The 23,340-nt window shown below is 36.1% G+C and overlaps 2 protein-coding genes across 3 annotated transcripts in view; one reads left to right on the top strand and one right to left on the bottom strand.

Moving 5' to 3' along the window:
* The window catches only part of LOC139963932 (endoplasmic reticulum transmembrane helix translocase-like), a 28,537-nt gene extending 20,411 nt beyond the window's left edge, over nt 1–8,126 (top strand). Inside the window, exons 23-27 of the mRNA XM_071965169.1 lie at nt 362–558; nt 1,163–1,305; nt 1,938–2,049; nt 2,543–2,686; nt 4,302–8,126. Of these exons, the coding sequence (XP_071821270.1) occupies nt 362–558; nt 1,163–1,305; nt 1,938–2,049; nt 2,543–2,686; nt 4,302–4,409 (704 nt within the window). The 3' untranslated portion in view covers nt 4,410–8,126. The remainder of the gene's footprint in view (nt 1–361; nt 559–1,162; nt 1,306–1,937; nt 2,050–2,542; nt 2,687–4,301) is intronic.
* A 1,188-nt stretch (nt 8,127–9,314) lies between these two features.
* On the bottom strand, nt 9,315–22,155 carry LOC139963936 (GDP-fucose protein O-fucosyltransferase 1-like). Of its 2 annotated transcripts, none has more exons than XM_071965177.1 (8): nt 22,057–22,155; nt 21,211–21,358; nt 20,367–20,482; nt 18,601–18,724; nt 17,758–17,926; nt 16,355–16,550; nt 15,085–15,309; nt 9,315–14,235 (listed from the first exon to the last, which is right to left on the bottom strand). In XM_071965177.1, exons 2-8 carry the CDS (start codon nt 21,356–21,358, stop codon nt 14,050–14,052), a joined length of 1,164 nt encoding a protein of 387 aa, XP_071821278.1. In that variant the 5' UTR covers nt 22,057–22,155; the 3' UTR covers nt 9,315–14,049. The 2 variants fall into 2 exon arrangements, with proteins under 2 accessions (XP_071821278.1, XP_071821277.1); XM_071965176.1 differs by having other exon boundaries at nt 21,961–22,117.
* Between the last annotated feature and the right edge of the window lie 1,185 nt (nt 22,156–23,340).

Here is a 23,340-nt window from a genome sequence, read left to right as displayed (position 1 = left end):
TGGTGATGCCAGCATCACTATGCACACCTTCACTAGATTCTGTGGGTTGTGGTGGTTCTGTCATTAGCGATGCAAACATCATCATTCTCATCTGGAGTATATTCTATATAGTTTGATAAGGTCAATTTTTGGTGATGCCAGCATCACTATGCATACTCTATGCTCATCACTATGAATCTCATCACTATGCATACCTATTCTAGCTTCTGCTAGTTAAATTCACTGGTGATGCCGTCATCCATTTTCTCAGTCAAAAAGCATTTCTGCGTATAATTTGACATTTTTTCGTAGCTCTGGGATTGAGGATTGAAATACGTACGAATCTAAACGATAACGAAACCGTTTCTCTTCTCTGTTACAGTCTGTCATATTGTCAAGCAGGGTCGCTGTACTTTAGTGACCACGCTGCAGATGTTTAAAATATTAGCACTGAATGCTCTCATATTGGCGTACAGTCAAAGTGTGCTCTATTTAGATGGTGTCAAGTTCAGTGATGGTCAAGCTACTTTACAGGGGCTTCTATTGGCTGGCTGTTTCCTATTCATATCAAGGTCTAAGGTAAGAAGTACAATAGCTTATATATATCACAGATCTCCCAGCAAAACCTTTAAAACCTTTAAAAAAACCTTTATTTAAGAAACGGCTCTTTATTTTTGAAAAATACTCTTTGAAACCTTTTGAACCTTTATTTTTATATTAAGTTTAAAATATTTTAAAGATTTAGTTTTAGAGTGGAAATATTGCATTCAGTCATGCTAACCAGTGCCCATTAAGTTTCTGTGGACAGCCAGGCATGATTCATGCAGTGCTACAAAACAGACTCGCAAACAGCAGTTAATGTAAGTCAGGTATTTTAAATAAGGGCCACAGATGATGTAAAAATGGGCATAGGTGGTGAGTATGTTACAAATTAACTTTATTTCCGACCTTTAAAAACATTTATTTTCATGTTCGAAGCCTTTAAAAAACCGTCATTATGTGGAAGGGCCGCTGGGAGGTCTGATATTCAAAAAAAGTGTCTTGAATTCTGCAATATTAATGATTATTAACGACAGAATACCGAATTTCCTTTCGAGAATTATTCCCAAATTCATTTTTGGGTTTTAGCATCTTGATCATGATCGATTTGCTCTAATACAGATATGTTTCCGCTTCATTTCAGCCTTTGAAGACGTTGTCCAAGAACCGACCTCTACCTAACATCTTCAACCTGTATACGGTCCTTACTGTTCTACTTCAGTTTGGAGTCCATTTCTGGTGCTTAATGAAACTAGTCTCTGAAGCAAAATTAAGGATGCCCGAAAGGTTAGTAAAACTTTGCACTTCACATTTGAAACATACCATGCTTGTGTTATAAATTGTAGCAACATGTGCTTCTCAAACTGTTGCTAGGGAATGCAGCTCACTCTTGTTTTGATTATAAAATCGATGTGGTCTTTCTGATGGCAGTGGTATTGTGCAGCGTTTCACAATGTGTTATATTTCAAATTCCCTTTATTAGAAGTTGGCTTAGATGCATTTATGTGAAACAAGCAATTTGACTTTTTCAACCAAGCATACTAACGACCAAAACACCAGTATTGCTGTTATAATTAAGTAATTAAATAATTAAATATTGCTGTTATAATTAAGATTAAAACAGTGGTGATGTATTTCTTGCAACCTGCATAAATACAACCTCCAGTTAGTTTGTGGAATGTAGAGTATGTTTCTTAGTTTACAATTTTGATTTTTTTTTGGGGGGGGGGTGGAGGGGTTGGTCCCCCATACCACCCTTCTTGCCAGTTACCTTCAAGGACCTCAGGGTCACACTCTTCTGTGTAGAATCCTGGATCTGCCCTGCCCTTCATAAGTTAATTGTATACTGCTTTTCAAAGAAAATCCTATTTAGGACTTTATCCATTTTTTAATTTTCTTCTTTCTTTTTATTTTACCAGGGAATCCGGCTTTCCAGATTTAGATGCAGAATTTCAACCAAATATTCTGAACAGCACTGTGTACATAATATCTATGATGCTCCAAGTCAACACATTTGCTATTAACTACAAGGTCAGAGGCCACATTCTTTGTCTTCTTCTTCTTTTCTTTACCTTTATAATATTTTGTCTGTTCTGTTTACTATGGAAGTCGATTCGTCTATACATGAGAAACTAACTGTTTGGTCTGGAACTATATAGGCTAGGCTAGGTATAGGCTAGGTACTATATAGGCTAGGTACTATATAGGCTAGGCTATATAGGCTAGGTACTATATAGGCTAGTTACTATATAGGCTAGTTACTATATAGGCTAGGTACTATATAGGCAAAGGGGATGATGGTCTGGTACCACGTAGGGGAATGGAAAGGGGGGGGGGGAACACTGCATGCAATATGCTCTCCAAACATCTCTACAGATTTAAAGACTGAAATTTACCCTGGAAACAAGGATATGGAAATAACATGAAATCTTAGAAACCGTTCATTATGTTGAACTAGGCTATCAACAGTGGCAGTTTGTTTTGATGTATTCCCTCAATTTCCAATTTTCTTTCTTACTTCTAGGGTCACCCGTTTATGGAGAGCTTGAAAGATAACAAACCCCTTCTATACAGCCTGATGTTTTCAATCATTTCAATCGTGTCTCTCACACTGGGAATAGTGCCTGAATTTTCAGATCAGTTTTCTGTGATTGAGTTTCCAGCTGAGGTAGGTTCACTGTCTGTTGTCAATTCTTTTTGAGGTATGTTAAGTATCTGTTGTTATTTCCCTGTGAGGTATGTTCACTATCTGTTATTTAATTGCCTGTGAGGTATGTTAACTATTTGTGGTTAATCCCTGTGAGATAGGTCCACTATCTGTTGTTATTTCCCTGTGAGACATGTTAACTATATGTTGTTAATATTGTGTGAGTTATGTTAATTATCTGTTGTTCATTCCCTGTGAGGTATGTTAACTATCTGCTATTAATTACCTGTGAGGTATGTTAACTATCTGTTGTTAATTGCCTGTGAGGTATGTTAACTATCTGTTGTTATTTCCTGTGAGGTACGTTAACTATCTATCTGTTGTTAATTGCCTGTGAGGTACGTTCACTCTCTGTTGTTAATTGCCTGTGGTCTATGTTCACTATCTATTGTTATTTCCCTGTGAGGTATGTTAACTATCTGTTATTTCCCTGTGAGACATGCTAACTATATTTTGTTAATATTGTGTGAGGTATGTTAACTATCTGTTGTTAATTCCTGTGAGTTATGTTAACTATCTGTTGTTAATTGCCTGTGGTCTATGTTCACTATCTATTGTTATTTCCCTGTGAGGTATGTTAACTATCTGTTGTTATTTCCCTGTGAGACATGTTAACTATATTTTGTTAATATTGTGTGAGGTATGTTAACTATCTGTTGTTAATTGCCTGTGAGGTATGTTAACTATCTGCTATTAATTACCTGTGAGGTATGTTAACTATCTGTTGTTAATTGCCTGTGAGGTATGTTAACTATCTGTTGTTATTTCCTGTGAAGTACGTTAACTATCTATCTGTTGTTAATTGCCTGTGAGGTACGTTCACTCTCTGTTGTTAATTGCCTGTGGTCTATGTTCACTATCTATTGTTATTTCCCTGTGAGGTATGTTAACTATCTGTTGTTTATTACCTGTGAGTTATGTTAACTATCTGTTGTTAATTGCCTGTGGTCTATGTTCACTATCTATTGTTATTTCCCTGTGAGGTATGTTAACTATCTGTTGTTATTTCCCTGTGAGACATGTTAACTATATTTTGTTAATATTGTGTGAGGTATGTTAACTATCTGTTGTTAATTGCCTGTGATCTATGTTAACTATCTGTTGTTAATTACCTGTGAGGTATGTTAACTATCTGTTGTTAATTGCCTGTGATCTATGTTCACTATCTATTGTTATTTCTCTGTGAGGTATGTTAACTATCTGTTGTTATTTCCCTGTGAGACATGTTCACTATCTGTTGTTAATATTGTGTGCGGTATGTTAAATATCTGTTGTTAACTGCCTGTGAGTTATGTTACTATCTGTTGTTAATTGCCTTTCGAGGTATGGTTCCTAACAATTCCTTAAAGTTGACATATCAGTTTGAATGATAAGTTAACTTCTATTGATTTTATGTTTTTTGAAGTGGATGCTGGTCATTACAAGTAATTTACACTAATACTGTTGCCAACAATCACCGGGACTTACCACATGCATGATTAACTTTATCAATACAATCTTTATGTTGACTGTTTCACAAACCAATAGGAAAAATTTCGGTAATTTTTGACCAGAAGTTTTTAATTTCTGTTTACAGTATCGCACGCTCCTGTTGAAGGTACTACTGATTGACTGCGTGGCCGCTCTTATGGTGGACAGATTTCTCCAATTCTGTCTGGGTACATCAAAATTGAAAGCAGAGTGAATCGACTTTTCAAATTGATTTTCAAAATGCTGAAAAAAAACTTCAGACAGCCACCGATGGCCTGGTGTGCATACGAGAGGTTGAGAGATTGACAAAATGAGTGATTGTCCATCGGAGTTGAACGAAGGCGAGCGGAACACAGCGAAGTAAAATTCCAACTTTTTGGAATTTTCTTCTGAGAGATGAGAAAGAATGGATGGAGTATTTGTACATCAAAAATGCTGAAAGAATCATCGTATACTAATTTGCTTGAAATTAAGTATTGTGTGTGTCAGTTTAGAATTATACTTTTTTTAACTTTTGGGGATGTATCTTACATTTAAGCTCACAAAAGTCTGCAAATATTTGAAGAAAATGAAACAAGGGATCAATTTGAAGACAAGATAGTACCAAAAGAGAAACTGATTTATTTCACAAATCAAAAAATAATTTTTTAGGGATTGACTCCTGTTTAAGCCACCTCCTGTTTAAAGGCATTGAAGACTCGCCCCAAACCGCGTGCCGCGCTCTGAAAAAGTTAACTTTCCATTGCTTGCAAGTGAAGTTTTCTTCTTGTCGCTACAAAGTGCAGACAGTAATGAAACGTGATACCTTGTTATCTGTTATCTGGACCTGAGATGTCCATTGCTGCTATGTACACTGTGTTGTGGGTATTGACCGTAGCTGTATGTATTGACTGTACACTAGTGTCTAATTACCGACGGTAGCAAGCTGTGTGTGTATTTTCTGGGATCGGTGGTGGTGTCTAACACTTCTGTTACACCTCATTCGAAACTAGGTCAGATTCCCGGCATGAAAGGTTTCTTTGTGCGCGAGTCTTCACACCCTTTAAGGTCACAGTGGAGACATTTACTACAGAGGGAATACCGTATCCAGTTTCACATTGCAAAATGCTATGCAAATTGTCACTTTGCTATACACATTCTAAGATTAGTAGTGGTTTTTTTTTTTTGTACATGGTAACCATGGTGTTTTATAAAAGACAAAATTCAGAGCTGCTACACAAACGTTGAGTAGAAACTTATTCCCTGCCTGCCAGAAAGGGTTTGGTTTTCTCGAACTTGGCTGGAGAAATTGTACGAATTATATTTTGTTAAGACTGAAATTTGATGGTTGTATGCTAGAATGAAAGATTGGGTAAGACATTTCAATCTATGTTCATTTTGTTTCATCTATGTTCCATTTTGTTATATCAAATAAGCAGAAAAACATTTGAAGAGGGTTGATAAATATGATGGGGATTGGGTGTGGGGAGGCGGGGGGGGGGGGGAGGGAGGGAAGGTGTGTGTTGAGAAGCTTTGTGAAAGCAGTGGTTTTTCAAAATTCTTTACACTCAGTTTAAAGGACCACCATGTGTGACCTGACTCCATATAACTGATCATGCAATGGACTGTATGAATGCTTGGAACTCTGTCACCAGACTCCATAAGGTGCAGTGGGTATACTTTTATTGATCTGTACAATGACATGACTTTGAGTACACGTAGGGTTGTTAGCAGTACGAGTACAAAGCTAGAGTACAAATACTTCATCTTGTACCAATGCTGGATTTCAAAATGTGTCTCGAGTATGGTTACGAGTAATCAATGAGTGCTAGAAGGAGTACAGGCAAGGATGCTTAAGTTAGGTCCGTACCCTTCAGATAATTCCTAGTTGTGAGATGTGTTAAAGTTTGACGATTAAAAAATTTCTCAAAGATGAGACATGCATGCTGGGTTGACGATGATTGTAATGTGCTTGTTGAACGTGACTGACCATTATGTGACTTACTTTCTAGCATATTTCAGGATGACGTTGGGGACTTACTTCAGCCGATTGTTAAACTAAGATCAGAAATGACTTACTTTCCTCAATCTGATGTTGAAAGAGTTTTGGGGCTGACAACCCCTTTCCCTCCCCTCCCCTCCCCCACCATCACTCCCTTCCTCGACCTCCTCCTTAACAAATTAATAAAATTGCATCATCAGTGCATGTTTAATTGCACAGCTGAAAGATAAAAGATGAAATTGGCATAGAGAAAAATATAAAGCCATTGACAAAGGGATTTTTTCAGGTTTGGTGTATTATATAGTGATAGAACATTTGCCTTACATTATCAGTCTAGGTTGGACAGAACCTTTTTATTGCATACATGTCTTGAGCTGGTAAATATGTTAATTTCCAAGTATTGAAGAGAACGTGCAATGCCACAGTGGTATGAATCAATCCTTTCTTTGGTGTGTATATAAACCTATATATATATAATATCTATGAACAAAAATGATAAAATAATGAAATTATACCGGTTTTGTTGCTTCCTAAATGTAATTTGTTATATTGTTCTTTGATTTGATTTTTGTCTTTCTTATCTTGTTGTAGGGGGAGGTGGACGGAGGGAGTGAGGGAGAGTTTATAGGTTTGGGTTAGTTAATGTTCAGTAATCTCTTGTTATTTTCATGTTAAAATTAACTTGACCTGTCTACGTTATAATATCCTTTCAGGTGACTAGAGAGACGAGAAAAAGAGAAAGAAAAATCCTACGGCTTGCATGAGAAAAGCCGATAAATATATCAAACGTAGAGAGCCTATGTGCTCAAGAACATCTCATGATTGAGGGGTGGGGTTGTAGAGATCAAATTAAGAAATGTTGGGCAGTTCTATTGAACAGGTGCAATTATGCCTTTTCCCTTCCTTTTTTGTTGTGAGGGGGTGTGGGTGGTGAGTGGGTGGGTGGGGGAGATGAAGGGATTTGTTAATCTTCATGCATAAGGTCAAATTTAAGAACAATTTATATGTCATACATTGGTGTTGGTGTGTAGAATTTGCTTTTTCATTTTTGATCAGGTTATTTTGAGGTTTTGAATTTAGTCCAGTGTGTTTGGTGCCATTCTTTCTGTTAAATCATAATAGTTAAATCTCTCTTTTGCATGGACTGTTATACCTTTTAACCAAGTGGTTGACAAAAAAAAAAACTTTGCATGCTTGGTGCCATATTTATATCCTTGGATGGGGGAGGGGTGGGTGGCTAGCTGGGTGCCACCACTCTGGAGGTAGGTAGGGTCTGTGAGCTTTAATGCTTCTTTATAAGAGGTCATTACGGCAGCCTCTTCGTGCTAGGTTATTAAATCACCTGTGGATGGATGTATTACTGCATTAGCTTTACATCCATAGCCCTGCATTTAGTTTCTTACGGTGGATAAATAGGTGAATTGGGTTCTGAATCATTGGCACTCACCGATAGGACTTGGTGTTTATTTTGTTTTCGGTTAGTTGTTGTTGAGATTTGCAACTTACTAAAGGTTGGACATTGTATTACCAGAGTGCATAAAAAAAAAATATGACTTTATTCGTTTTGTTTTATTTGGCTAGGTGTGTTCTTTTTTTTTCCGTCAAATCACAATAAGATATGAGAATATTCTTATCAATCTGTTTTGGTCATAACATGTTATATAAGGTGATAATTTGTCTCGGATTAGTACTTTAAATTATGTCTGTTTGAATATCGCTGCAGTGATGTTCAACACTGTGCTACAGAATGTGGAAGGGCCATTATTTCATACAGAAGTGTGATGGCAAAATTAATTGATGGATGTAAGTATTAATTAGGACAGTGAATTTAGTTATTATTACTAGATTAAATCATTTATACAAAGGAGGTTCCGATGTTGAGGTTGTACACCTTATGAATGGTTGATTAAACAGAACAGAAATACAGGAAGAGACATCTGTTTTTGAAAACTATGTTTTTATTTTTGCTTTTGTTTGTGTACGATGTTGTGAAGGTTATTGTTTTTTTGGTATGAATATTAATTTTTTTTGCTAAATGTTAGTGCCTTGGTAGGTTTTGTGCCAAATATACAGTATAAAACATGTTGCGAACTAGTTCAACAGTTAAGTAAGACCTCCTCAAGACCATGGTTTGAAGCTAAGGGAACTTAATGCCGATGTTTTAAGGAAAGAAAACACTGCCGCTGTTCTTGATATGCTTCCATATGTAAACAAATGAGAAATTCAGTCAAGATTCCCGGCCCCCCCCCACATTCTCATATGTACCTCTCTGGGCTGGTGTGGAGGCTGTTGCAGAGGATGGGGGGGGGGGGAAGGGGTGGTTTATGATAAGATCATCTAGTAATAGACAATGCAGGTAGTCTGGCAGCCATTCTATCATGAATTGGTCACAAAATCATGAATTCAAAGAACTGCCTTAATGAAATCAATCATGGCTAAATCCATAAAATTCCTCTACATTTCCCATCACCTTATCTACTTTATATAGGTCATCAGTATGAGCCCGAAATGTGATAGAAAAGTCAAATAATGGTCGCTGATTTTCCAGCTTTGTCATTTTTTGGCCAACCACAAAGAAGTTTTCCCCGTTTGAAATATTGAATTGTCTAATTCAACACTTAAAACGGCTGGAAATGATTTGGAGATACTCAGAAAGAACTGCCAGTAAAATCTGTTTTGAATATTTTTTTCAATTTTTAGTATGATCAAATTTACAGTCAGTACTGATGACCTTTGACATCAATGTTTTACTCTGATCTCAGTAAGCTCGTCTGCATGAGCACCTGCACGGCTTCAGATAATGATCATACTTACATATACTGTTAGGAAGAATCAATGATCATACTTACATATACTGTTAGGAAGAATCAATGATCATACTTTCATATACTGTTAGGAAGAATCAATTGCATACAGCACATGGTTATGTGAAGATAAGAGGAGTAGGGGAATCCTTGAGGTCTATTGCAGTATTTGCATTTGTATCAAGGAAAGTCAGCTTCCATGCAACCTTTTTTACTCTTTTTCTGACATATTTAGCTACAATTTGTTTCGGCAGTTGAATACAGCCCTTCTTCTAGTTGAGGGGGGAAAAAACCATGAAGCTACATTCAAATGAAATAGAGAAATGCAACAGGATTGAAACTACTGCATATTGTATTGCAAATGACACACACTTTGTAGTTCCCCAACCCTTAAATTGAAGGAAAAAAAAACAATTGTAGAAAAATTGTTCACAAATATGACAGTGTAAATTAAGCAAAGGAAGGAGCAGCATTTCTGAAAAGATTTTCCACAATCTCCAACATTTACAGCAAACAAAAACTTCTATAATATAACACTTGAAATGCAAATACTAAACATAGAAACACATGTAAGCATCTGATTTATCATACAAAACAACCTAACCGTGCCCAAACCAGGAAAAAGATATATAAAACAACTTTACAAAATCGGTGAAAAAAATGTTGAGAAATTTGAAAGCAAGACTAGTGAAAGGAAACAAACTTGATCCCAGTGCATCAAAAACAAAAAACAGTTTGTACAAAATCATTTTAACAGTGTTAAGTTCACCTGTATCACCACCCCCCCCCCCTCCTCCCCCATGCTTTAAGCAAGCTAAAATTGTAAGCAAAGAAACCCAAACTTGTTCCTTGATATTGATATTTCAGTTCGAAGTATAATGTAACTGTAAAAACCAGCCAGTTGGGACAATTTCCTAATGCTAATACCTCTCTAAACTGTCCTCACATATCATGCTTCAAAGCACTCGTATTGACAGTACAAACAGTTCCTAACCTTTTATTTCTGATAGAAACATGATATTCATACTGCTCATACTGACAATACCAGTGTTCTGAAGAGGGACATGACAATGCAGTATGGAAAGAATTGTCCCAACTGCATGGCAAGACAACCAATGGTCAGACAGACTACAACTTGAACCAAGAGAGAAATAAAATGTTAACATACAATTGTAAATATATATGAAAGTCAGAGGGCCTGATCTCTTGACCCTAGCAACATCTTCAGGTTACTGTTAACAAGAGCCAGCTAAAATCTGAAGAAGATTCCACTAGAGTCATAACATCAAATCCTCCAACTTTTAACAGATTTAATTTGAAACAGTGAATTTGTTTTGCCTTTGTTTCGGCTTGCATATTTGGGGATATTCCAATGGCAAGTAAGCTTAGTAACACCGATACAAACAACGGAGATTTCTCAGAGTTCATTTCTCTGTAGTATTGGGTACTCAAATTTTCAATTAACCAGCACCAACAAAAGATTAACAAAAGACTATGCATAGTTTGGAGAACTTTTTAAATTCATGTTAAATTCATTGTACAGAAATACCCTTTCTATTATTAACTCCAGCTTATTTAACTTATCTTTCCCTTAGAACTGGTTTTTCTGACAGACAGAAATGAAATCTATGAAAGTGAAAAAAAAAGAGAGAGAAGAAGAAACATTTCTTCACTCACTGATCTGATCTTGTAAGGTTACTGCAGTGAAAAGTACTTGACCATGTTCCAAGAGGTATGTGATACATTCAAGAATACCCTTTGAAAAAATTGAATGCCTGTGTTTAAAAAGAAATTGGATACCAAAAATCTGATGCCTCTGAAATGCATTAGATTATACAAAATGTACTCCACCTCCCTCCCTCCAAATATTTCCCCCCCCCCCCCAAAAAAAAAATAGAAGAAGAAAGATAATTTACCCCAAAGGCATTTGTAGTACTTGGTCATGTAACATTTTTAACTCAGCTCTATATGAAAGACCATATAAATAGCAAATATACATTTGTCACCTATATTCAAATCAATATAATTTACATGTTCTATCTCTGTAAATGTCTTTACTTATTACGCTAAATTGTGGAAAAAGCTTTGTGCATCTCAGATGTCTCTACGTTTTGCTACGACTAAAACTTTAAGTCTCAGAAAGAGTTGTGAAGAGAAAGCAAACAGGGTTTCAAAACAGCTGCCTTACTCCAACAACTGTAACGAAATGAATACCATAGAGACAGCAATATTTTTTGGGAATGCCTTCAGCTATTTCAAGAAACAATATTTATGGAAAACAAAACAAAACAAATGAGAAAGGTACCATGTGTGTGTCAACAGCAGCATAGCAATAATTGCAAGACACTTTACTTTTGCACAAATTATCTTTGCTTCAAAAATTGAGCAAACAAACAAAGAAAGAAAGAGAAAAGCAATAAACATTAAATTTTTAAAACATTCAAGATCAATGAAATCATAACAAAGAGAAAACAACATGATGCAGTACATGAAAATAAATCTGTAGCAAACGATTTTTACATCTCAACTGTTTTCTTCCAAACATATTCCTTCGAAGGAAAAAAAATCTGCCTGTTCACAAAATTGGCTTCTTTTTTGTCTAGACCATCAGAAGACATTGTACTAGAATTCTTGAAAGATCTTGTGTGTAGAAATGGAAATATAATGTTATTTCTGAATCTAGGGAAAACTACCAAGATAGAACTCTTTAAATTACTCTTTATCAAATTTACTTTTATAAAAATTAAAAAAAAAATACAAAAAAAGATATATATACTGACTTTGGAAGACAAGTTATTGTCAGAATATATATATATAGTTTTTTGATCAAAACAACACTAAGGAGATATCTGTGAAATACTCCAATTCGTAATGAGTTATGACTTTGAAAAAATTCCGTAATCATCCGCCCCTCCCCCCCCGCCCTCCCCTTCCCCCACCCCTTCCTCAATCAGTGGATCCAGGAAAATCACTGGTAATGACTAGACTTAACCTTAAAATAAAGAAAACGGTAGAAAATTTTGAAAAATCCAGAATTTGAGATCCATGGCAAGGAATGAAGTACTAAGGACAGGCTGAACACTTGTGGACTGGATTAGAAAAGCACATACCATGTTGACCTGAGGTCACCAGATGAAGTCCCCATCCTATACATATGTAGTATTACTTTAAAGAAAAGAGTTTGGTCTCTTGTTGTCATTACTTCCTCCTAACCCCCACCCTCCCCCCTGACCACCCCCTCCTAATTTAGCTAAACTTCTTTTTATAAAAAGTGAAAGATATTTAGGTAATAAAGATTAACAATAAGTTATAAGTAATAAAAAAGCCCTATTCAATTTACAATTTTGAAGAGAAGAAATAAATTCACAGTTCACAAATATACCGGTGTATGGCATTATAAGCGATGTAAAACCCACAAAGCCATTTTGGTCCTAACAATTTAAGAAAGAATTTGTTGGTTTAAAACTAGTTTCATATCATTCTAAGTTACTGATTCCTGAGCTCTTTTAAAACTCATGTCCCGTTTAGTTTTCTGTTCGAAATTTGACTTATAACTACAAAAATGTCAAGTTTCTCTTGAGACAAAAGGTCAGATAGCTTATTTGGTGGAGCAAACTTATAATAAGATCACTTGCTCGAATCCTGCCATTCCATCCAATAGCTCGTTGCGCTTTAAAAATTCATTTACAATTTTTCGAGTCATATTTTTTTTTTTCAGGATTCACTCTGTTTTGTTCTTTTTCTTTTTAAGCAGAAACTAGCAAAAATCATTTAACTTCAACATACACAGCAAAAGGTAAATACTGAAATCATCTAATACATTCACTCCGAAAATATATTTACTTTTCAAGTTGAATTTCTCTATAGATGTACCCAGATATTAAGAAAATATTCCTTTCCTTTACGTTTAGGTATTTACTTAAAGTAATGTACCGAGAATTTTAATTTATAAAAACAAAAACATTTCCAATGCCCTTTTTTTTTTTTTTTTTTGTCCCATTTTGATCATAATTTATTTTTCTTAAAGATTATTTTTTTAACTTTTCTTGAATGCTTTTTATGACTCATTCATCTACTAACACACTTCCGTAGTACTGATAATGACATAAGAAATATCAATTCTAACGGCATGTTTAAAAACATATCTTGAATATTTTGAAATACTGGTTCCTTTTTTAATCCCTGTTTTTCCAATACCTTGATCTTTGTCGTACCTATCAGCCTCACAAAAACAACAGCAAAAAATAATGAATAGCAAAACCCTTCATGAACTAGAACAAATCACCACCTACTCTGAAAGAGCTCCAAACCCAACCATCGCCTGCCTCTTAGCCTTATGAGATAGCTGATGTTCATGCAGAGCACCTCCCTTTAAACAGATAAATTAAGTCCTTTGATTATTTGAGGGGATTCTATAGATTTAAACTAATATCAATGGGCTGAAGTTTTCTAAATCAGAAGGCAAAATCTCTTTGCTTCCCTTTGCTTTGCTTTTTTTTTTTGGGAACAAAACAGCAGAAATTCTACAAAACTATGACTTATTGACATTTTGATTATCATTTCATCATTTTTCCCAAATTAGTTTCAAATATCAACTTTGATTGAATAAAAGATAACAAGGTCGACAACCTGAATGATAACATCACATGTCTCATACCACACTAAGCTAGCCTCTGTGGTTTACATATCAGACTTACTCAAGTCTTCTCTCTAATACATAAAGGGAACCCTAAAAAATAAATTCACCTTCTAAACTAATATATAATTTTCATTAATATCTGTTTTGGGGGGAATTGCTCATCAAGATTATCTCTGTCATACAAAGATTAAGGACAATGGTTGGATTTGCTTTTACCTTAATCCCTTTGAATTTACTTTCAACTGCATCTGTGAATTACTTTCTAGACCACCATTACAGTTTTGTCACCAGTTCCAGTCTTTCCCTCTCTCTCTCTCTGTATCTGTTGCGCCATCTCTGACAAGGCCATCAGTCTGCCCACACTGCAAGACCACACATATAGAAGATACGTCGAACTCTAAAAGAGTAGACCACATCTGATGAACAATCATCAAAGTTCCTGCTTGGTTTCTTTTGGTGTGAATGCCCAGAAAGACGTGGGTTTACCGTAGACGTCCCTCTCCCTCTTTGCGAAGGACGAAAATGAAGACACGCAGTTGGCAATGTAATGATCGGACTTTGCTAAGATCGCTAGGTCCACATGAGGCTCTGCTGGGGTCCTCTGTACGACTTTCACCTGGAAACAATGAAATTCAATTGTTATGCTGCTGTGTCCACATGCTTTAAACAATGAAATAAAGGTTGATGAGACAATGCTTTTGTCATATTCATTAATTTTAACATTAACTAGGTTTGGAACAGGGTAGGGAATGGGGGAGAGAGAAGGATGAGGGGGGGGGGTAACAGGGTCAATTTTAGCAGGGTGATACTACCCTCTTGCATTGTTTCTAATATTTACATTGTGGTCTCCCTTTTATCACATTTTGTTTTTCAGTCCTATTTCTGTGTCTTCATTCCCCATCGGACCAGTCCAAGTATAGAAACATATCGGGTGCAGGAATTAGCAACCATTTCATAAAGTAGCATTTAGTTTAGTTTAGTTTAGTAGAAAAAAAGGATCAGGAGGGACACTCAAGTCACCATCAAGGACCCTATAGGAGAGAGAAAAAAATGAAAACACAAACACTCAGACACGATTACAATGCTTAAAGTGTTTGTCCAAAGCATTCTTAAACCCATTCACACTACTTGCAAGTACAACTTTCTCAGGCAAACCGTTCCACTCATTCACAACCCTATTAGAAAAAAAGTTATGCTGAATATTAATCCTACTTTGTGACTTTTGGAGTTTAATACAATGACCTCTGGTACAACTACTATTAGCAAACATGAAAAAGTCGGTGAAGGATAAATTGTCAATACCATACAAAATCTTGAAAACCTGAATCAAGTCCCCTATAATAAGGAACACTCTTTGTTTCCTAGACGTATCTCATAAAATACCTCAGGTGTTATTTTCCCAGTACACTGATATTATATATTTATTTCATACCAAAAATTAGAAAAAAAAGAAAAAGTCTCTCACTTTTACAGCCTTCTGTAGCTCGTTGATCATTGCATCCGAATCTGTGGCCACGAAAACAGCTTTTGCTTTAATTTTCTTCACAATTTTCTTGAGTTGTTTCTTCATGACATCCTTAGGCGGAGCGCAGAGTTCTTTGGTAACCGTACCGTACTCGTTAAAATAACCCAGGCATTGGGGGGAGGCGAAGAGATGGCGAGAGCTATCAACATGAGTGCAAACATTGTCCTGAAAGGAGGGGAAAAAAATTAAAAAACATCAATAAAACAGCTTATTGAGGTGAGGGTAATGTATCAAAATGACCACTCTTCACTTAAATGTCACCATAAATGACACATTCATTATTATTAATTAATTAATTACACATTGATATAATTAATTGCAGGAGAAAGGGTGTCACTCACAGCTTCGAATCGGGCAGAAATAACATTGGTGGTATCAAATTAGATCATATTCTTTATTTCATAAATAAATGTAGAAATCACGGTAAATCAAGTTGAGATGTTTTAGTATTGTAATCAATTAACATACGGTTCAAATGAAAGGAGAAAAATTTGTCATCTTTTGTCATCTTCTTTCATGCAAGTTTCGTCAATAAGACATGCAAAATATGAAGAGGCCATTAATAGTTTTGAATTTCTAATTTTGTTAAGTTCGTCCCAACTGACTTGAATGCAAGAGAAATGCATGGAAACGAAATCCTCTTCGCTGCAAGAAAGTAACCATTTAGCATATCACATTGCTATCAGTCAAGGCTGTATCTTTTAATCACTTTTAGTTTTGTTCCGCTGCTTGCAGGTGACGTTTTGTTCGTGTCGCCACAAAATGCAGACAGTAATGAAACGTGATACCTTGTTATCTTTAGCTGGACCTGTGATGTCCATCGCTGTATCGTTTGCATACTGTGCTGTGGGTATTGACCGCAGCTGTATGTATTGACTCTACACTAGTGTCTAATTACCGACGGTAGCAAGCTGTGTGTATATTTTCTGGGATCGATGGTGGTGTCTAACACTTCTGTTACACCTCATTCGAAACTAGGTCAGATTACCAGCATTAGACGTTTCTTTTGGCGCGAGTCTTCACACCCTTTTAGCCTTAAAAGAGGATTATTCCAGACACTGAGCAGAACATGACGTTCAATACATTTAACATAGAAATACTACTAGCATGTTTGTTGGATAACTTATATATTATCAATATTAAATTTTTTTCCTGAAGATGTTCCTTTAATGAGAAGAAGAATGAGAAGAAGAAGAAGCCATTAACATACCCAGTCCAGACCGTGCCTGAGATGGATTCCAACGAATGGGCCCTCGGCAAGCTCTTCAATGATAAATAAGTTGGCTTGCTCTTCTATGTCTTTGGACCATTTAAAGTATCTCTGAAGATCTAAGTTGTGTTTCTCCACTGGAAACGACGCAGGGGCACCGGCGAATGCTAGCACTGGGAACTCTGAAGCAGGAAATCTACAAAACACAGAGAGAGAGAATGAATTGAGGACATTATCATCACTAGTAATGCACTGGGCACTTTGAGGCAGGAATTCTTCAAATGACAGAGGGAAAATTGCACCGAAAGGGCATAATCCGAAGCAACGAATACTAGCACTGGAACTCAGAAGCAGGAAATCTACAAACTACATAAAGACACCAGTAAAGAAAGGGCATAATCCAAAGCAGCGAATGCTAGCACTGGTACTCAGAAGCAGGAAATCTACAAACTACATGAAGACACCAGTAAAGAAAGGGCATAATCAAAGCAGGGAACACTAGCACTGGAACTCAGAAGCAGGAAATCTACAAACTACATAAAGACACCAGTAAAGAAAGGGCATAATCAAAGCAGGGAACACTAGCACTGGTACTCAGAAGCAGGAAATCTACAAACTACATAAAGACAAGAGTTAAGAAAGGGCCTAATCAAAGCAGGGAACACTAGCACTGGAACTCAGAAGCAGGAAATCTACAAACTACATAAAGACACCAGTAAAGAAAGGGCATAATCAAAGCAGGGAACACTAGCACTGGAACTCAGAAGCAGGAAATCTACAAACTACATAAAGACACCAGTAAAGAAAGGGCATAATCAAAGCAGGGAACACTAGCACTGGAACTCAGAAGCAGGAAATCTACAAACTACATAAAGACAAGAGTTAAGAAAGGGCATAATCGAAGCAGGGAACACTAGCACTGGAACTCAGAAGCAGGAAATCTACAAACTACATAAAGACACCAGTAAAGAAAGGGCATAATCAAAGCAGGGAACACTAGCACTGGAACTCAGAAGCAGGAAATCTACAAACTACATAAAGACACGAGTAAAGAAAGGGCATAATCGAAGCAGGGAACACTAGCACTGGAACTCAGAAGCAGGAAATCTACAAACTATATAAAGACAAGAGTCAAGAAAGGGCATAATCCAAAGCAGCGAATGCTAGCACTGGTACTCAGAAGCAGGAAATCTAAAAACTACATAAAGATCTAAGAAAGGGCATAATCCGAAGCAGTGAAAACTAGCACTTGTGACTTGTAAGCAGGAAGTCTACAAACGACAGAGAGAGGTGAGTTAAGTCTGGTAATAATTAGCAGCAGTAAATACTTGTGATCTGTGCTTTGAATTCTGTCATGCAATTTCACGTAACAGAATTTGAGGCAATAAAACGTTGGTAATTACGTATTATCCCATTGAGCTTTCAGCGATCCAGAATGACTGCTGAAGGAGAGAGGAGAATATTCTTGGGATCCGTCAAAGTTGATATTAAATTTATTCCAGAAAGGGCCGAATGGATTTCCATTCTTCATGCTGCATTCATTCGAGGTGGCATCTTTCCGATAGCAGAAACCTGTTAAAAATACAAAATAAACATATTTAAACAGTGATTCTCAACTGGAAAGTATGAAAAGCAAAATAGTTGTCAAATAATAAATAAAGGCTATCATAATGCTGCAAGGATTTCGACTTCCAGTCAGTTTTTATAATGTACAGTATACAGGGCCCTTCAAGTCGACAGTCATGTGTCCAGTTATTTGCCCAAGCCCCCATCCCTAAGGACAAAAGCACCTGATGAACACACCAATAATAATTAATATTCCTTCTAGACAAGCCTACTCTCTTAGAAATGATCATCGTTGGCATGCTTCTAGGAACTTTTCACTTCCAAAGGTACTTTTAAACTATAGCGCTCTGCCCTACTAACACCATTCTAAAAACATATTGAGACATTTCTCTTGAATACCTCTTTATTTCTAATCATGCAATAATTTTTAACAATGTACTGAAAGTTCTTGTTCTAACTCCCTACGGCCAAAAAGGTAACACACTGTCATGATTGTCAGAATGACGAGTTTAGAGCTAGTTGGCGCCTTGGCGGTGAGGGTTTCATCGACACATGGACAGGCATTTGTATTAAAGTTGAGAACAAATTCTCACACTCGTATAAAGATAATAGTTTGTGTCCGAGTGACGGTGAATCTTCTGTACTGTACTGTAAGTGCAAAACGGTGGCTCCAAACATACCTATTCTTTTACCCTCTGGCCAAACTGTGGGTGCCAATTCTTTCATAAATGTTTCCATTGGGATGACCCTGTGGTATTTTGCTATCGTGTCGACCTCAAAGTAAGTTTTAAATGGAATCTGGTCCTGTATGTTCATCAAAATACAAAAAATAAAAAAGTGAAAGAAATGTATGAACAGAGAACTTTATTTGCAAACATCGACAGCGATAAAGTTTGAAAATAAACCATGTCCAGTCAAATTAAAGATGGATTAAAACCAAATTTTAAGAGGAGACACAAACCCAGGCTTCCTTGTTAGTCAATTTGATAGACATACCAGTGTTGAACATCTTCACAAAACAGCTAAGAAAAACCTAATTCAATTTTGGGAGATATCACAGATTCTGACACAAGGCTGATCACTTGGTAAAGTCGAAACAGGATATATAACATCAAGCCACATGTGCTTCAATATTTTTTATATATTTTTAAATTTCTTAGAATGTTTATTTGTGTATTTAGATCCCCTGCAAGCAGGAACTCGCGAAGAAGCCTCATTGGCTTATCAAAGCCGCAAGCTGACCGAAGTCAGTCTCTTACATTCATATTTAACGTCCATGATTATGAATTGTCAATTGTCAACAACTCTGTAACTGGACGACATACATTAATCTGGGAGTAACTCGAACCAGGGACCTTATGATTTCCTGTAAATGGATATTGGTTTTTTTAAATGCTGAATCTAAGATATTGAAGCTCTTTACAAGACCTCATGATTGCATTAGTTATTAAAGTGTCAACACTGTTAACATAATACATTGAAAATTAGAAAGAAAAACAAAGAGAAAAGTAAAAGGTTTAAGATCCTTGTGGCACTATGACATCACAGATTTACAAACAACAACAACGACAACTCTCTCAGACACGACTTTTAAACTAGGATACTGTATCTCCAAAATGGAAGATTACATGAGCTATCTTGGCTGTAACGTTCTTCACAAAGATCTCTGTCATACAATCTATAGATGATGGTTGGATGTGGGTCTCCTTTACAGAAGCTCTTTGGTTCTATTCCAGTCAGTTTTTATTTATACTATTCAAACGAACCAGTCATATCAGTGTAGTTCCAGTCAAAGTTTATTTGGAGTAAAATGGCAAAAATAATTCAAAAATGCAATTTTGTCAAAATTGCCGAATATTAATACCAATATGGAAATGTGTCTGGGCAATGAAATGGGTACAATTTAACCAAAGGTATTTAAATACTTGTAAACTAATCATCAATTGGTTAAAATATCTAGCAAGATGTCTTTCTTTTATCAACTGCAACCTTATTTGGAGTAAAACTCCATTGGTTTTTGTAGAATGCATGAGCAAACCTAGACGGCTGCTCAAAAGCAGCGTATTTAGTCGATTATCTTAATGCTTGGTCAAAAACAAGATAAATATTTACTTCTTTTGTAAGTCATTAATACTAACATGTCCTGAGTCTGGAAAAGCAATTTTTGGAATTGAATGAAATCATTAACTACCCATTACCCTCAACTATCCAACTCTAACAGGAGTCTCTTATTACCATCAATTTGCAACCTTGGTCTTAAGTCGTACTCTACAAGTTTAGTAACATGACTGACTGAGGATTAGTATACAGATTCAAATGGGTGTTCTTATGCAATGGATGCAGCTGATTGGAAATAACTCATGAGACAAATGTGAAATATACTAATGGTTGGTCCTTGATGGGACTGTCTGTTTCTAAATCTACTAAATAAACAGAGCATACTGACCGATGTGGCACTTCTGTAGGGGTATTCCACCCATGGAGGGAGGATGAGGGTCCGGTCCAATTGCTTAGCGAATCCCAAAGCTCCTAAGTAATGGTCCGCTTGATTGCCGAAGCGACCTGTTAAATAAATAGAATGTACGTTAATGGTCCAGTATCATAGATTAAATTCATAGGTATTCAAAAACAACTTGAAATTCTTATTTAATTAAATGGTGCATTTTCTTAAACCTTTTGTAGCAACTTCAAAGTAACAAAAGAAATTAAACTTAAATGCCGATGTGTCTGAAAATGTAAAACTGCCATTTTCAACCAAGTTTAAAAAGTGATTTATTGATCTATTTATATCTTTATCATATGGAAGCCTCAGAACTGGACCCAAACAGGCTGGTTTGCTTTTAAAGGTCAGTGCCTGCTTTGGGGTATGGGGCAGGCAATTATCTCATCAACTTATTTAACTTTATTATAATAAATCATAATTATTAGTGAGTACAGCAGCTTACTTAGTAGTAATATCCTCAGAAGTCCTAGTCACATCAGTTATACTGTACACAACATATCCAACTAAACCACTTATCTTAGTCAATGAAACCTGTTCCTACCTTAGTAATTTCTTGGAGGCACAAGATCTGATGATATGTTGCTTGTTATGGTTTCTTGAACTTTGTTTTATTTGAATGGAAATTGCTAAGCATTTAATCACGTTTAACTATTTTCAACCACAGTAAATTTTGATTGGAAAATCTTATCATTAAAACATGTTAAACTATGCTCAACCAGAGTAATTCTTTTTATTCTTCTTTAACTGTTGCAATTGAAGTAACATAAAAGACTTTTAGTTTACTTACCCATGCAGGGACAAAAGGCAACATAGCCATTTGGGTCAATTTCAATGTTTGCCCCACTAGCATAGCACCCACATAAGAGTAATAAAAGACTAAACTGGATTAAGAAACTCCATTTACTTGGACAACCAGTGAGGTGTAGCTTCATCATCTGAAAGGACAAGATATTTGATCAGTAAAATAGTCATGCAGTATATGCACAATGCTATGCAGAAACCAAAATGTATAGCAGTATTTTTTCTGACATCAACATTCATGAACAAAGGAAATATATCTAAAATCATTGTCAGTCTGTTACAGGGTGAAACTCCTCATAAAGTGAATATAACTTGTCTGTCTGATAATGACATGTCTGTTTATTAATTTAGGCCTATTTTTTGTACAGTTAATAACAGATCAAAATACATTCACTGTAACCTGGCATGCCTGTAGTATAGGCATAATAATATTTAGGCTAGTTGGGTCCTATTATTGTTACCTTGATGTAGCCAGGAGATATGTTTAGGTATACAAAATATTATGCTCACTTAAGTTCGGTTCATGAAGCAATGGACAGGCCTACTGTGGCCTAAGTTTAAACATGTATGTCAAAACTTACGCAAAACTTAAACAAAAGTTAGGCTAGGCTTTAGTATTGATAAGCATATCTAGGAAAAGTTTAGCCTAGGTAAGGACGTGCTAGGCCTAGCAGCTAGATCACATTCCTTTGAATGTTTCGCAAGTTCATGGTGACAAATTTACTGCGATACCAACCAGGTAGGTAGTTAGGAACTAGTCTACTTGATACAAAGGTGTTGAATATGGTAGAAGATTGCAACTGTACTAAAACGTTTCTTCGGCAAGTTATACCTCTTACTTAAAATGTCTGTAGTTCGTGTACAATAATTCACTGTATAAATCATGCAGTAACAAGTACAATACCCTTTCTACACACCGACAGACACAGACCAAAGAACGATAGTAAACAAGTTGGGAAATGTGACTTATACGAGAGCCTATTAGTGCAATAGTAATAAAAAGAAACAGTTCTTTTTTTATTAAAGCGTATTAACTAGTTATAAAAATAACATTAATTTTTACAGTGGTGATTTCATTTTAACACAAATAACTCTTTTGATTACAAAGTATTAAGTTTTGATTACAAAGTATTAGGTTTATAATAAGTGTTGTTTGTATGGTCTTAATAGGTTCCCGTAGCACTGCCCATGTGCGCAACAATTACGTGTTATTTGTAGATCATGTGATACAACAGGTGACTGAATAGACTGCGTAACGAGGTTGGTTGATAGACTATTACATTCGTTGTATTATCCATTTGAAATACAAATATTAGCTATGAAGGTGTGAAAGAGACGGTCCATGTTGGGTGACAAATGTTGCTTGGCGAAGCAATTTGTCTTCCCGTACAAAACGGAGTAAGTGGACGTTTCTCACACAGAACTGACAATTTGTAATCATTAACATCATTTGTTTAAAAACAAATGTTTCAAATTAATCATGAATCAGCGGGGTAGTCTTTATTTCATAACGTCTTCGTTAAATGTTTTCCCTCAACGATAGGCGAGACTTCATCCTTATAATAATATTAGTTAATTGTTTTGTGCCAAGTTAATGAATTTCGACTGTTTTCAAATGCATGGCCAAAAAAAATTGTATCTCCACGAGATATAGCGCTATTAGAATATGGTTTGGACATTAAAACACATAACTTGCCAGCATTAGTTGAACTTGGGCACAAAGGTTGGCTGATGTACGTCCTGTGAGGGGTATAAGCTAGGAGAGGGTCAGTCCCTTCCATATGAAAATGTTTGCTTGGTCGAGAGGGCTTATATTTGCAAAGTTCTATAATTCCCATAATTTAAGCTATATTTGTTAAGTACAAGTTTACGTCTTTGATTTATTTTGAAAATTCAGAATTAAATTTACATCAACTTAACGTCGTAACCAACTCTTGCAGGCCCCTGGACATTCTAGTGCCCTGGTTCATATTGAACCGTCCGGTGGTTTTGCTAAGCCTCTGAGTGTTGAAGATCGGTGGCACGTGTAATATGTGCGTTAGCCGATAGTTGTAGACGACTCACTCCTCCCGTCCCAATATGATGCCGAACTGTGTATACAGGGGCGTCGGAAGCT

Source organism: Apostichopus japonicus, chromosome 22, assembly GCF_037975245.1.
Source record: "Apostichopus japonicus isolate 1M-3 chromosome 22, ASM3797524v1, whole genome shotgun sequence".
Taxonomy (NCBI): Eukaryota; Metazoa; Echinodermata; class Holothuroidea; order Aspidochirotida; family Stichopodidae; genus Apostichopus; species Apostichopus japonicus.
This window is presented reverse-complemented; position numbering and strand designations above follow the sequence as displayed.

Excerpts from the sequence above, each read along its gene's own strand:
- LOC139963936 (XM_071965177.1), bottom strand. The coding sequence starts at position 21,358 with ATGATGAAGCTACACCTCACTGGTTGTCCAAGTAAATGGAGTTTCTTA. Across the intron at positions 17,927-18,600 it reads GCCAGAGGGTAAAAGAATAG|GTTTCTGCTATCGGAAAGAT; the intron begins GTATGTTTGGAG and ends TATTTTTAACAG. Across the intron at positions 14,236-15,084 it reads AGCTACAGAAGGCTGTAAAA|GTGAAAGTCGTACAGAGGAC; the intron begins GTGAGAGACTTT and ends CATTGTTTCCAG.